This window comes from Chelonia mydas, chromosome 8 (genome assembly GCF_015237465.2).
Source record: "Chelonia mydas isolate rCheMyd1 chromosome 8, rCheMyd1.pri.v2, whole genome shotgun sequence".
Taxonomy (NCBI): domain Eukaryota; kingdom Metazoa; phylum Chordata; order Testudines; family Cheloniidae; genus Chelonia; species Chelonia mydas.
The window spans coordinates 17,931,134-17,944,457 of record NC_057854.1 but is presented as its reverse complement, the minus strand read 5'-3'; the positions used below and the strand labels follow the sequence as shown (position 1 = coordinate 17,944,457).

The following is a 13,324-nucleotide window of genomic DNA, read 5'->3' as shown; positions in this document are numbered from 1 at the left end:
CATATTTTAAGGGACCACAGAAAGTGGCTGAATCATGCAATGCATCCAATTAAGAAGGTTTCAACCATGATCAGACCGCACTATAGTCTGGTTTCTATTGAGCAAAAAAAAAAAAAAAAGTGGTAAGCAGCTCCAAGTAGTTTTTCTGCTGATCAGATGTACTCGTCGTAGGTGGTTAGAGGGGGGAGTATGTTTTTCCATATCCAGACAATTTTAATTTCCTTATATTTTTAATACAAATATAAAAGTTAAATGTATCCCCACAACAGTTCTTGAATCCTGAAGTCATTTCAGAAGTCTGAGTTTTGCACACAAGTTGGTCAACAGCACTATTTTTTTTTTTTTTGGGGGGGGGGGGGGGCTAGCAAACTCAATCCTCAAAAAAAGATTGAGGTTTATTCATTCATACAATTTTCTGAATATCACTTATCTGAAAAATTTACAGGAGGCCCAAATGCTGAATGCTTGGAGAGTTCTGATGGAGTATGACTATTCCTATTCCGACAGCAGCTGGCTGATTAGTCCACAGAATGTCACATGTACCGTGTTGATGTAATGAGTAAAATAGTGCTGGAACACAGCATCTATGTTTCCAGTATTCTGCAAAATTCTTCTCACAGGCACAATCTATGCCCCAACGTTTCTCAGAACCAGCAAAATACATTGGGACATAGTGGAGAAGTGGGTAGGGAAACTCAGCCACCACAGACAAGCCTAAAAACCATAATCAACCAGAAGTGTTCGATGTGCTAGAATGCATCCTCTTTATTTTGGACATTCTACAGCTAAGAGATGAAATTTTGAAAAATATTAAGATATGCTTTATTACCAAGTCTAGTAGGACAACTACAGAACTTGAAACCTCTGCCTGTAAGCTAGTTCAGTTTTGGTGACCGCATACATTTGCCTTAAGATAGTTATTTGAATATTATATGATTGGTAAGGAGTTTCAAACTAATGTGAGAATCTTTTGACTAGACTAACCTAAAAAGGTCATCTGTCAGCAATAATCAGCCCCATGTATATGAACTGCTGCATCTATTCCTTTGTATTAAACATGCTTTGAGTTGTGAGTATCTACTAATCAAAGGGATATATTATACTGAGTCTATAGTGTGACTTATTGGAGACTGAAGTGCTAAGTACATGAATCTAAATGCTCAATCCTACACTGATGAATGGGGAATGGTTAGATTCCCCACCGTGTCTCTAGTTTCCATATTAGTCATTTATAGTGCTGTGAACACTACATTTTTAAAACTGCCTTCCAAGTTTCATTTTAGTAATGTTTTGTACGGTACACAGATAGCTAAGAAGCTAGAACAATCTATTACTTTGGGTAAATATAAGTATTTCTTTTAACAGGAGCCAAGTAATTCATATTAGGACTACAAAATAACCTACTGCAATATTTTAACTTACTTGATACAGGAAGCACAACAGGAGGTGGTGGCCGAGGATGTATTTGTGGGCCTGGCATTCTCATATTGTGAGCTGGGCCTGGCATTGGAGGCATTAGCATTCCAGGAGGAGGGGGAGGAGGAGGCGGAGGGGGGAGTCCTGGGGGTGGTGGTGGAAAAGGAATCATGCTTGGCAATGAAACTTCATCTACTACTAAAGGGTCATTTCCATGATCAAATTGGCAAAGGTCGCCAAGTACACAAAATCCTCGCTCTGCAAAGACAGACAGACAATTTCATTACTATTTGTCAAGAACTTCAAAAGTGATGACTATAAGATTTAATCAACTATCACTATTTCTGTGATTTCTCACTAAAGAACAAATAGATGCATTTAAGAAGTCCAGCATTTTCTGATCTAACATTTCACACAATTAAATAAAACTTCAAACTAGAATTCAAGTTGGAATATTAGTTTAGCGTCAAAGAATCTGAACTGTTTCCACAACAGTGTACAAACTTCAACAGCAACATGGGGGATGGATAGGTAGGGAAGTCAGAGAGAAAAATCACCCGGTTTATGTCAAACCCTATAATCTTACTTCACCCAGTAGCAGCCCTCAGTATTTGCGAAGGCACACCTGTAGAATTATGAACTTAATACATTCCTGCCAGTGCCAAGAATTGTCAGATTTCAAGTAAATCACTTCCAGCAAGATTAAATCTTATCCAAGCAAATTGCAGGCTCATTAAAAATAATGCATCCTTACATTAAAAATAATCTACCTACCACTTAATCTTCATTTACTGCTTGCATTTAGTGAAGAATTTAGTAGATATATTCTTTTATTTTTAAATATATGAGAGGTAAGAAATAAGAGGCACTAGGGAAGAAGTTGGAGAGAAACTGATAGCTTTCTTACCATCATAATCTCGACATCGTCTTTTAGGTGGAGGGTTTCTGCCAAATGAATTGGGAACACTATGATTGTTATAATAATTTGACCAGCTCTCCGTTGTGTTCTCAGGATGGTGAGCAGGTGCAATCACAGTAACAGCACTGGGAATAGACTGCGCAGAGGAATACTGTTCAGTAGAATTACTGGATGACAAAGACACTGTGTTATATGAGCTCTCCATGTCATTCCTTTCACTCTTGAATTTTGCTCTCTCCTTGTGTTCAGCTTTAAAAAAAAAATTAGCAAAATAAACCAGGTAAGTTTTCATGCTTTTGTTAGGTATATCAAAGTCCTGGAGAAATGGAATGCATAGATGGTTAGTGGACATTACACAGTAATACAAACTCACTTATTCACCATGCAGAACATAGAATGTTTACACAGTTTGTGTAAAATTACTTTTCTTAAAATGCTAGCACTGTAGACCCAAGGCATCGAAGAAGTTTCCACCTCAGAAACTGATCATTGCTCTCACAAAGCTCACATTCATCCAACCATTCTCCTTTCTTGAAAATGAAAGCAACTTTTCCCTCCAATGTGGAGTGAATGACAAACACTCCTTAACATACCCTGAAATCCACAACATTTTATTCTGCCAATCGCTTCAGTTCCTGGATTCCCTATACAAGGCCAATGGAACACGGTGCCATGGTTCTATTTAAGTATTAAAAAACCCCCATCTCCTAAAATTGAAACAATTTTATAGGAATAAATCAACTTCTGCACAAAAAGATATCAGCATTTTGGAACAACAATATGTTTTATCAACAGACAGCACAATACCAGAAGCATACATCCCCTGGAATACACTTATGAATAAATTAAAATGGAGTTTAAAAAAAACCTAATTCCCTTGACTATGCTACACTACAGAACAGCGCCTTAATTATGTCAGCAGCATGTACTTCTCCAAGCCAGTTCCATAGTCAGAGTTCTTAAACAACTCACAGGCATCCAACTTTGGTTTGTTTAATACATTTTGCTTTAATCACTACAATGGGTCAGATGTTCTTCCAGTGCAACATTTTGGCTACTCACCAATATTTCTGTTCAGATCCCGGTCTTTGCTTCTACCCCCGCTGCGGCTACGACTTCGGCTTAACCCTCTGCTTTTACTACGACTTTTACTCCTGCCTCTTCGCCAGTCGTATTTGTCTCTATATAAATCATTCCGATCATAGTATCTGTCATAGTCTCTCCATTTGCCATCATCTCTCTTTTTCTCTCTGGTTCTGAAAGACATGTATGTATGAGCCACATACATTGAGAGAAACAAAGCCACGGAACAAGTTTGGAGTCACAAATGGTAAATGTTCTTCACTCCTCACTCTACTCAGACAGTGGCACCAACATGTGCTTCTATTGCCATGCTGTCTCACAAGAAAGAACAGGTTCCTGGAATGGCCAACATCATCAGCTGCTGTTAATACTGTGCATAAAAAACCCCCAATGTTCTTCCACTCTCTCTCCTTTCTGAAATGTGGGTGAATAGATGGAACTCTTAAATATCCCTAAGCACCTGCCCGTGGGACATTTTGCGGTGTTCTCAGGGGAGACTATGTTCTATCAAAGAGCTACTGGAGGTTGATGGCAGAAGGGGAGGGAGGAGCGCGTAGGCATTGTGGTAAAATTACTGGCTCAAGAGGAGAAAATCCAGAGTTAAAGACTCTGGCCAGCAAGGAAAGGGAAAGAGATTAACATCTTGTGATTAAACAGCAATACTAACCTTTGTTCATTAGAATCTAAACGGTTTCTCTGTGGGCTAGGATACTTCTTTTTCCTGCCATCTCGTTCTTCCTCAAACGATTCTTGAAATATCTATTTAACAAACACATCATTAAACACAAACAGCTTTAAAAAATACAAAGAAATAAACCTAGATTTAGTTCAAACCACAGCTAGCAGGTGTTTTAGCATGGGGTCCTGTTGTCTTAATGTTGTATGTAACAAAGCAGCAGGGTTGTAAATGTTCATGTCTTTCTTTTTAAAAGCTTTCAGTTTCCCTTTGTCAGTAAAGCTTTCCAAAATTAGAAGACTATTTTTGGGTTAAATTTATATTATACAGGAGGTGTTGAAGTTAAAGAAAAACAGTGTGTCATCCTCTAATTGGTTGCAGGGTTCCTTACTGTAAGCAAATAGGATCTTCTACATATGATTTCCCAAACAGGAACTTAAAACTATGCAGTTTTGCAGGCCTTCTTTCATATGTAGTTGCATCATTAATACGAATTCTGGATGTGGTAAATTATTCATATATTTGGATAGTACTGTACAGGTCATGCTTCTCACAAACATTAACAAAAGTCAAAAACAATTTCACTGGTGCTTTTACTCAGCTCCATCATAACTTTGTCTGTTTGAAAAAGATCCCTTGTAGTATTTCTAAGTTTATTGGCAGCCATTTTGTCCCAAACAGTGAATCACTTATAAATTATTAATAATTTTGATGGCAACAGCGGAGATAGCAATGACCTTTTATAAAACCTTCAAGATAACTATATTTTAGTTTAAGATTCTTCCTTTGTCTGCATTATTTTAGCTTGTGTCATTCCATTTACAGGAATCCCAAAACATCTCTAGATGTACAGCAAATAATGTTTCACAATGAGTTTAAAAGACATTCTGGTCTAGGATTGGCTGTATCATGTCCTGATCCCTTGCAATCCCACATAAGAAACCCAAATACTCAATTCTAGAAACAAGAGAACAATGGCAGTTTTAAGATCTGTTCTAACATGAACTATTACAGCTAAATACAAGTGTTATGGCATTAAAGGAAGTGATAGACTTATAAGGATGCAGTCTGATAAACTTTCACTCAGGATCAAATGGTATTTCAGAATTAGAATTTTGGTTTTAAGAGATGGTCCTTAGATACAATGAAGGGCAATCTAGAAATAGCTAGATTGAACAGTGTAGATTTACATCTACACTAAGTTACACTTTTAGCAGAGAAATGTCTCCCTTTCCAAAACCCAACATTACATGACTATTCTTTGGAGGCCCGACTGACAGTTCGCAATGCGTGATCAGTTACTGCCTCCATGACCTTTGGCTAATTGCTTACATTGCAGACGGGACTATGAAAGTATAGCAAGATATTTCCAATACCTGTATGTAGACTCTCAGACAACAGCAGATATATGAAAAATCCATTTAGAGGCATTTGTTTTAAGCCTTGTTTCCCAATTGTTCACTTATCAAGGAGAGATTTTAGAAGGGAAACTTCTAGTTGTTCTAAGAGTACATGATATACATGCACATGAAGCAGGAGAAGGGGGTCAGAATATCATATATCCCATTTGACCTTATCTAAATATAGCCAGCTCTTTTCTGTAATAACTACATCACTTAAATCAGGCTTGTGAATCTCACTGAACCATGATGACAGTACATCCAGAGAACAGAGAATTATTTCTATTGCATTCTCTACCAAAAACTCCAATCAGGATCAGAGCACCACTATGCTAGGTGTTTTACAAACTTGTAGGAAGAGGTTCCCTGTCCTGGGGAATACACAACCTAAAAAGATAAATATAATAAAAAAAAGGTAGTGGAAAGGGGTACAATATACAAATGAAGTGCACAAGGCTGATGATGGGCACACACCTTGGCGCCTCCATTTTATTTTTATTATTCTGAGCAACAATGAATAGGAGTATAAAAAGCAGCTGCTGTGGAAAGAAAGCTGTATTATATCCAGGATAATTCCTTTAAAAAAAAAAAAAAAAGCTTGCTAACATGTTTCATTGGTAACAACTTTTCTAAAAACACAACAACTCCATTTGTTATGCATTTAATACTGCATACACAATAGCTACACCTAGAGTAGTGGTCTTTTGGAAATCTACATGCATCTTTTGAGGTAGCTATCAAGGCCTTTACATCATTCCCCATTCCTTAAATCTGTCCATTGTAGTGTCATTCCTCACTGCCAAGGAGGGCTGAATGAGAGTTCGGAATGCTACTCCCACATTGATCAAAGGGAGGTGTCTGCAAAAAGAGACAAAATGCTCCCTTACCCAATGGACAGAGCACACCACCTTTACAGCATTCCTGCAAGCTCAGAGATGGTAGCACAGACCATTAGCCACAAAAGAGCCTGTTCAGATCATGTTTTGTTTTTATAAAAACTTCCTACAAAAGTGGATGGTGGAGGGACTGGTGTGAGAAGCTCACAGCAGCAGCTGGATGGGAAATTAACATTACCTCCTCTTTGATTTCTTCTTTTTCCTGACCTGCAGGCTTCGGTTCTAGTTTTGCTGGTTCAAGGGAAGGAAGGTAGTTCTTTGTGTACAGACTTTCAAATAGTTTATCTACAAAACCTGAAGTTTCTGAGGAAAAAGATACACACAAAACTTGATTATACATCTTGACTTAAGTCTATTGTCAGGACTATGTTGGTAAGACAATTCCCCAAAATCCAACCACAAAATATCATTCCTTTAAAAAAATCCTTATCTTAAATTTGTGTGAATTTTAGTGGTGTTAGGTACTGGAATAACAGCCCTAAAAAATGATGTTCTCTATACAGCTATAGACATAGGTACACAATAGGAAGCAGCATGGACAACGCCACATAGTCCTGCTAATACATCTCAGTATGTGGTGAAGGGACCGCTTTTAGGACTGAATACACAATTATCTCAATTGCTCATTCAATTTTCCGTCTCTGTAATAAGACTGCCGACTGCAGCAATTTTTGTGACTTAGACACTCATCCACAGGAAACAAGACAAAATTTCACACTGGATCCCAAAAGGCCATTGAGAAGTACTAAGTTACAGTCTCTATTAAATTGGTCTGCACTTGAACCAGTGGCCTAGAAATGAGAGGCTCCGTATCTCCATTTCCATGCCCTAGACAATGCAGTCCATTAAAAACAGGCTTTAAAAAAAAAAAAAAAAGCAAAAATACAATCCACCAATCTACATTTATTAGCAAGTGGTGTGTGATATATTAACTTTTCACATTGTGTGCACAAGTGATAACCCTTATAGGATCATTCAACTTCAAATGCTGAATTCACTGAGATATCTAGCAGGCCTAGCTTGAGAGTCAGTTTTCTTTAACCTAGTTAATTAAAACACTTATAGTAAACAAAGTCCATGCCTACACGGAGAGTTTTAGGCAATTTGTGGTCTAGATACAGTACAGCTTTCAGAGTGGAAGCAACAGTGTAGACACACTGACATTTTTATCATCACATCATTGAAAGATGCTCAAAGCAAGTCTAGATGATGACAAAAATAATAGTGTGCTGTCTATGCTGCAGCTTTCACCATTGTTAACACAGGAGGAGCTGTGCTTGTTCTCAACTTGATTAAAATTCAAAGCATAGACAAGAGATAAGGGTTTTAATGGCATTTCAATTCTGGCTTCATGAATAGGAAGGGCTTCTCACAAAAAATCAGAAATGGAGGAGGGAGATCAAACAGCTCTTCCGTTTTCAATAAAAAGGAGGTTCTTACAAAATGACTTTTCTATAAGAGCCCCTTTTTAGTCAAAATTCAAAGGCTGTTTGAATTTCACCTCCTACCACACTCAACCCTAATTATTTTACAGACATTTGTAAGTGGGCATTTGTACTTTAAAGGACAATATCAGTCTTGGTATAACTCTGCTGAAGTCAATGGAGTTGCACCTGGGATAAATTTGTCCCAGAATATCAAGTCTCTGATCTGACATTACAAAGATGGCATGGGTTCACTACCAGCAATAAGGAGGAGGATTTAGTTAGGCACAGGAGTGAAGTGGCACCTTTGAGTCCTGAAGTTTCGATCTATTATAATAAAATGGCTCCATCCTGTTGAGGAACTGGTGAGAAACAGACACCCGAGAAATACCTCAAATCCTCCAAACATGGGTTGTGAAAGTTAGTCATCTTCATTACTCATGTTTAAGAGCAAACACATCCCACCAGACCCACTAATTTGGCCACTAAGGGTCAGATTTCCAAGTTCTCAGCACCCATATTTGAGGCCAGATTTTCAATTGGAACTGAGCTTCCATTTTGGCATCTAAGTAAGGGCCAGATTTTCAGAAGTACTCTATACTTGATAGCTCCTGTTGTGAAATTTATGGCCCAATTTTGTTTTGCAAACCTGGCCACTAGCGTTTAAGGAAATTAAGTGTTAATTTTTGCTTAACAGGCTTTAACTCAATTGAAATTGTTTAAAAAACAGATCTTGGAACCTTTGATCTTTCATTTCCCTGCTAAATCTCATTATGAATGCAACATACTTGTACATGGGAAGAGATGAGTAGGCCCCAACATGACAAAACTTTATACAATCCTTTCTAAACTTTAACTATTATGCTGCAGAACAACCACCTTCCAACTGTAAACCACTAATCACAATTTAATAATTGCATTTAAATTTTATAAATTATGTTGAATATTAAACTACGTAATTACAAAGAAAGCAGAAAAAGTACCTTTCTGCAAAAAGACGTCTAGCTGATCGGCACAGAAAGCCTTCAGCTCTTTCTCTGGTTTGTCTTTCTTGACTAATGCCACGACGTAGTTAGCTAAGGCTGAAGGGTCTGCATCACATCTGAAGAGAAGAGGAAAAAAATTTTCAACATACAAATTGATTTTGTTAAACAATGTTGAAAAATCACTAGACATTACATTCTGGACAATCATGGTAGTTATAGAGGCATCATCAAGACAGTCTTCTGGCAATGCAGGTTGTTGGACCTTTAGGATAATGTCGTGCAATCCAGTAACACCACAGTTGCACCTAGCTCCAGTGCCACAGAGCAGCTTCTGCCACTGTTGCACACCAGTGAGATGTTTCGATTTTATTTTGTGCTCCACTAACAATGTCAGAAAAAGCTTCCATGTCTTGTGCTTATTCTTTGGCTTTGCTTGTGAAAACCACCACAATACAATTCTTAGGTCAATCAAGCAGATGCTATCCTTTCCGGCCAACTCCCCCTTACCACAGCACATCCAAAACAACTATGCCCCACCATTAATGAGAGAAACTTACAGAAAAATGACCTGGAAGACTGTTCCACAGTGGAAATGTTGTATGATGTCTTAACAACCAGAATAGATTAACCAAGCACATCTCACCAGGAAGAGATCTGAAAAATGTGTATTACGTACACAGTTTCATCACAAAGGAGCACAAGTGAAAAGAATGAAGCCAACATGCAAACCTTCTTTCTTTTCTTCCACAGTGAAATCTCTACCTTGAGAGTACTATCTAAAAGTGCCTTTATTATCACAAACTAATTATATTACACTCTCAGCCCAACAGCCCTTATTTGGCTATGTGAAGACCACTAGAAACACATCCTCCCTTTGTACTACAATGTTCTGGTACCACTGGTTAAACCGAAGGTTGCTTTATCTTACACTGTTCAGCCATCAGAAAACGTTCAAAAATGAGAACCTACTTGCCAATAGCAAAGCATTATACAACGCAACAAATGTAACAGCTAGGTGAATAGATGCAGAGGACCGCAAAATGCCAGGGGTATGTATTTGTATATATTCTAAGTTCACTATTTTAGAATTTTTTTTTTTTTTTAAATGACCTTTGACTGTCAACATTTGCTTGCTTTTGGAATTGTCAATATAAAGCACACTAGAAATAGCAAACAGTTTAGAGGCCTCAAAAGTTCTTTTGCTTGTAACAAATTATTTGTTGAAAAATGCAAAACTTCACAATTAAATATTCAATCACCTCTACACCCTATTAATTCGCTCACTTATTTCCAGTGTTTGACAGTTGCAGGAAAAAACATTTTATGTTTCAAAAGGACGTATAGAAATACAGTAATGAAAAGGGTTAATCCAAAAAAAAAAAAAAAAAAAAAAAGTGGAAGGTTTTAAGGCTTGTAAAAATGGGGTTGATATGTTCCATGCCAGTCCCCATGTACAATTTAATGAGAAAAAAAAAAAAAAAAAAAGCTTCAAAGCTTCAGGAGTTGCAAAAAAAAAAAAAAAAAAAAAAAAAGGGAGAGCTTCCATCTCTTCCAAACATGTTTTTTTGTTTTAAATTTTATCCCTCCCTCTTTAGCATCCCAATTTCTCTCAGGATGACCCACTGTGATATTCTAGCACTTGCTTATTACATAACAGAAATTTGCATAAAGTGTTTATTATACCCCGGAAAGGATCTGTGCTTCATAGTCACTCCGCATTGATCTCAAATGTACAACCAGCACCACAAAGAAATTCTAACACTGTTTGCCAAGAACTCTGGTCTCCAACTGAAATTCATTCAGAGTATAGCTTTGCTACCAGAAGTCTGAAAGTGCTCAGGTTAGAAAGATGATCAGAATCAATAATAAGACACATGATCTAATAGAGATGGTAGCCAGTAATATGCTAGATAAACATCTGAAGGCTTTTTGTTGTTTATAAAGACATAATTCTGTAATTCTCAATTTAAGTTATTTTATCAAAATTAATGCAAGTGAAAAGCGAAAGTATTCAGAAGAAAAGAACCACACTGTAATCACAAACATTATACTTTAAATTTTCAAACATCCATTGGTAATAGGAAATGGGGAAAAGTTTCAGCCAGTCTCTATTTCTTTGCTGTTATAGGTTTAGGACAGACCCCTAATATCATTATGGCAAAGTGGAGAGTAATAGCAATGTTTACGTCTTTTAATAACTACATACGAGTTAGTAAAGTCTGTAACAACTCTTCGTGTAAATATGTAACGAAACGAGTCTGCAACAGTTTTTATAACGTATCTGTATACAGACAATTATTCTACAAAACTGTGCTATTTAACATATTGTAGCTAGAGTCGTCGTAGGGCCTACCCAAATTTTCAAATGGACAAACACAAATACAGAATATATTCAGTGATAAAAAGTAGATTACGAATAGCTTATAAATTCCACAACTGTGAATTCACATAGGCCTCTATTTTCCTCTGTATAAAAACTGAAAATTCAGATAGTTCCATCCCCCAACAAGCCCGTCCCACAGCTTTCATTACAGGAAAGCCCTGTTATTGGGAAACATTTTATGAAGGGAGTGTGCATTTATACATATTTTACAAATATTTACCCAGTACATCAGGGACTCTTTTAGAACTACATCTCTTTGTAATTACAGAAAAATGGCACATTATCAAAATCCTTCAGAAGTTTGCCTGGGAAGTTTTCTGAAGATCCTCAAGAGTGGATTTTGAGTGTAAACTTTTGCCACCTTTCCAATGTGACTGAAGATTTATTTTATGAACTATTTTACATTGTGTGTTTGTGAGGCAGGGGAGGAGGAATTGAACTCATGTTGCACAGCTGAAGATTAAATGCATACTGAAACCAAAAACTCCCAAGCTGTCAAAATATGGTGCAAGTACCACATATTCTGTCCGCAAAGCCCTGTGCAAGCATTAAATAATTCATCTTTCACACTCCTGTGAAGTAGGAAAACAATTATTATCCCCATTTTACAAGAGGGCCAGGGAGATTTATTTAACTTCCCCAAGGCCAAAGAGGGCATCAGTAGCAAAGCTATGATTAGAACACAGAAGGTCCCTGGATCCCAGTCCTGCGCTCAGACCACTGACAAAGGACAGTCTCTAGGAGAAGCTCTGCTTACGGAAAAGTATGAGCCAGCATAGGAGCGTGACGATACAGAAGCTACCGCATGAACTTGCATCCGATTAAGTGAGTTGTAGCTCATGAAAGCTTATGCTCAAATACACTGGTTGGTCTCTAAGGTGCCACAAGTACTCCTTTTCTTTTTGCGAATACAGACTAACACGGCTGTTACTCTGAAACCCGCATGAACTTCTTAGCTACTAGGCCCTGCCACTCGCCCAGTACGTGGACATTCACGCCTCTGCCCCCTTGGCCTCCCCCACAGCCCGCATGCCAGGGGCACAGCCCAGGGCACCTTTCGGACAGCGGGAATAAGGACCTGGGCTGCAGAGGCCTGGTGTGCCAGGGAACTCGCCGGCCGAGCCCATAAGTTTATTTGCGAGCCCGATTGGGGGCCAGTGGTGGATTATCAGTTTTAGAGACACCAGGCCACACATTTCACACACACACACACACCCTCCGAGTTTCCCGCCCCCCATGAACCCTCTCCTCCCCCACGGAACCCCCCCCCCCCATTGTCTCCAGTGCCAGCAACAAGGCAGCCCCCACCCTCCCATCTCCACACAACCCGCCTCGCACCCTGCGGCCTCCGGCCCACGCACGCGCCCAGCGCCCGCCGCCAGCGCCCACCGCTCCCTGCCCTCCCGGGCCGCCGCCGCCCCCTCCCCTCACTCACATCGGCTCCAGTAACTTGGCCAGCCAGGTCTTGAGGGCGTCCACGTTCTCAATGATCATGGTGCCCCCCGCTGCTCCGCCCGGCGCCTCCGCTACACCATGGCCCCAGGCCCCCAGCGCCGGTTCGGACCCCGCCTCCCCCAGGGCAGTTACTCGCCAGCAGCCCCCGCCCGGGCCTAGTACAGGAACTAACCACTCGCACACAACGTAACCTGCTGGTTGCCGGCGGGGGCGGGACCTCGCTCACGGCCACCAATCACATGACCGGGCGTGCGCGAAGCCAGCCAATCGTAGCCGCGCAAAGCCGCTCGGCCCGGGGGTCAGTAGGCAGGCAGCAGGTTAGGTCGAGCTAGCACGTGAACTCTTGGTGCAACACGGTAGGGGGGGCGCTCTTAAAGGGCCAGGCACTTCTATTTCCCACTCACCCCCGTCCCAAATGGGTGAGCCACAGCCATAGTGCCCCCACCCAGCCCTGCCCCCTGGGGCGAGCCCCCCCTTCCTAGCCGAGCACCCCGGCCCACTGAGGGACAAACCTCCCCACTCCTCAAACCCCTGCCTGTGGGGTGGGCGTCCCACCTTCCAGCCAACCCCACACTGGGGAGCACCCTATGGGAAAAGCATTCCACATTCCTCCCAGCCCCCCGCCCCCCATTGGAGTGAGAGCTCCCTATTGTCACTGCCAGAGCCCTTGGGACTGAGCACCTTAC

At 40.1% G+C, this 13,324-nt stretch overlaps 1 protein-coding gene across 5 annotated transcripts in view; it reads right to left on the bottom strand.

The window, feature by feature from the left end:
• RBM27 (RNA binding motif protein 27) overlaps positions 1–12,859 on the bottom strand; it is a 54,281-nt gene extending 41,422 nt beyond the window's left edge. For 4 of the 5 annotated variants that reach the window (XR_006292628.1, XR_006292629.1, XR_006292630.1 and 1 more), the window contains exons 1-7: positions 12,619–12,859; positions 8,798–8,916; positions 6,569–6,693; positions 4,086–4,177; positions 3,398–3,591; positions 2,324–2,584; positions 1,423–1,674 (exon numbers count right to left, since the gene is read on the bottom strand). Coding sequence is in view for 2 of the 5 variants with exons in the window: in XM_037907932.2 (XP_037763860.1) it covers positions 1,423–1,674; positions 2,324–2,584; positions 3,398–3,591; positions 4,086–4,177; positions 6,569–6,693; positions 8,798–8,916; positions 12,619–12,677 (1,102 nt within the window). In the remaining 3 variants the exon portion in view is untranslated. The remainder of the gene's footprint in view (positions 1–1,422; positions 1,675–2,323; positions 2,585–3,397; positions 3,592–4,085; positions 4,178–6,568; positions 6,694–8,797; positions 8,917–12,618) is intronic. The other variant, XM_037907933.2, reaches the window with a different exon arrangement.
• Between the last annotated feature and the right edge of the window lie 465 nt (positions 12,860–13,324).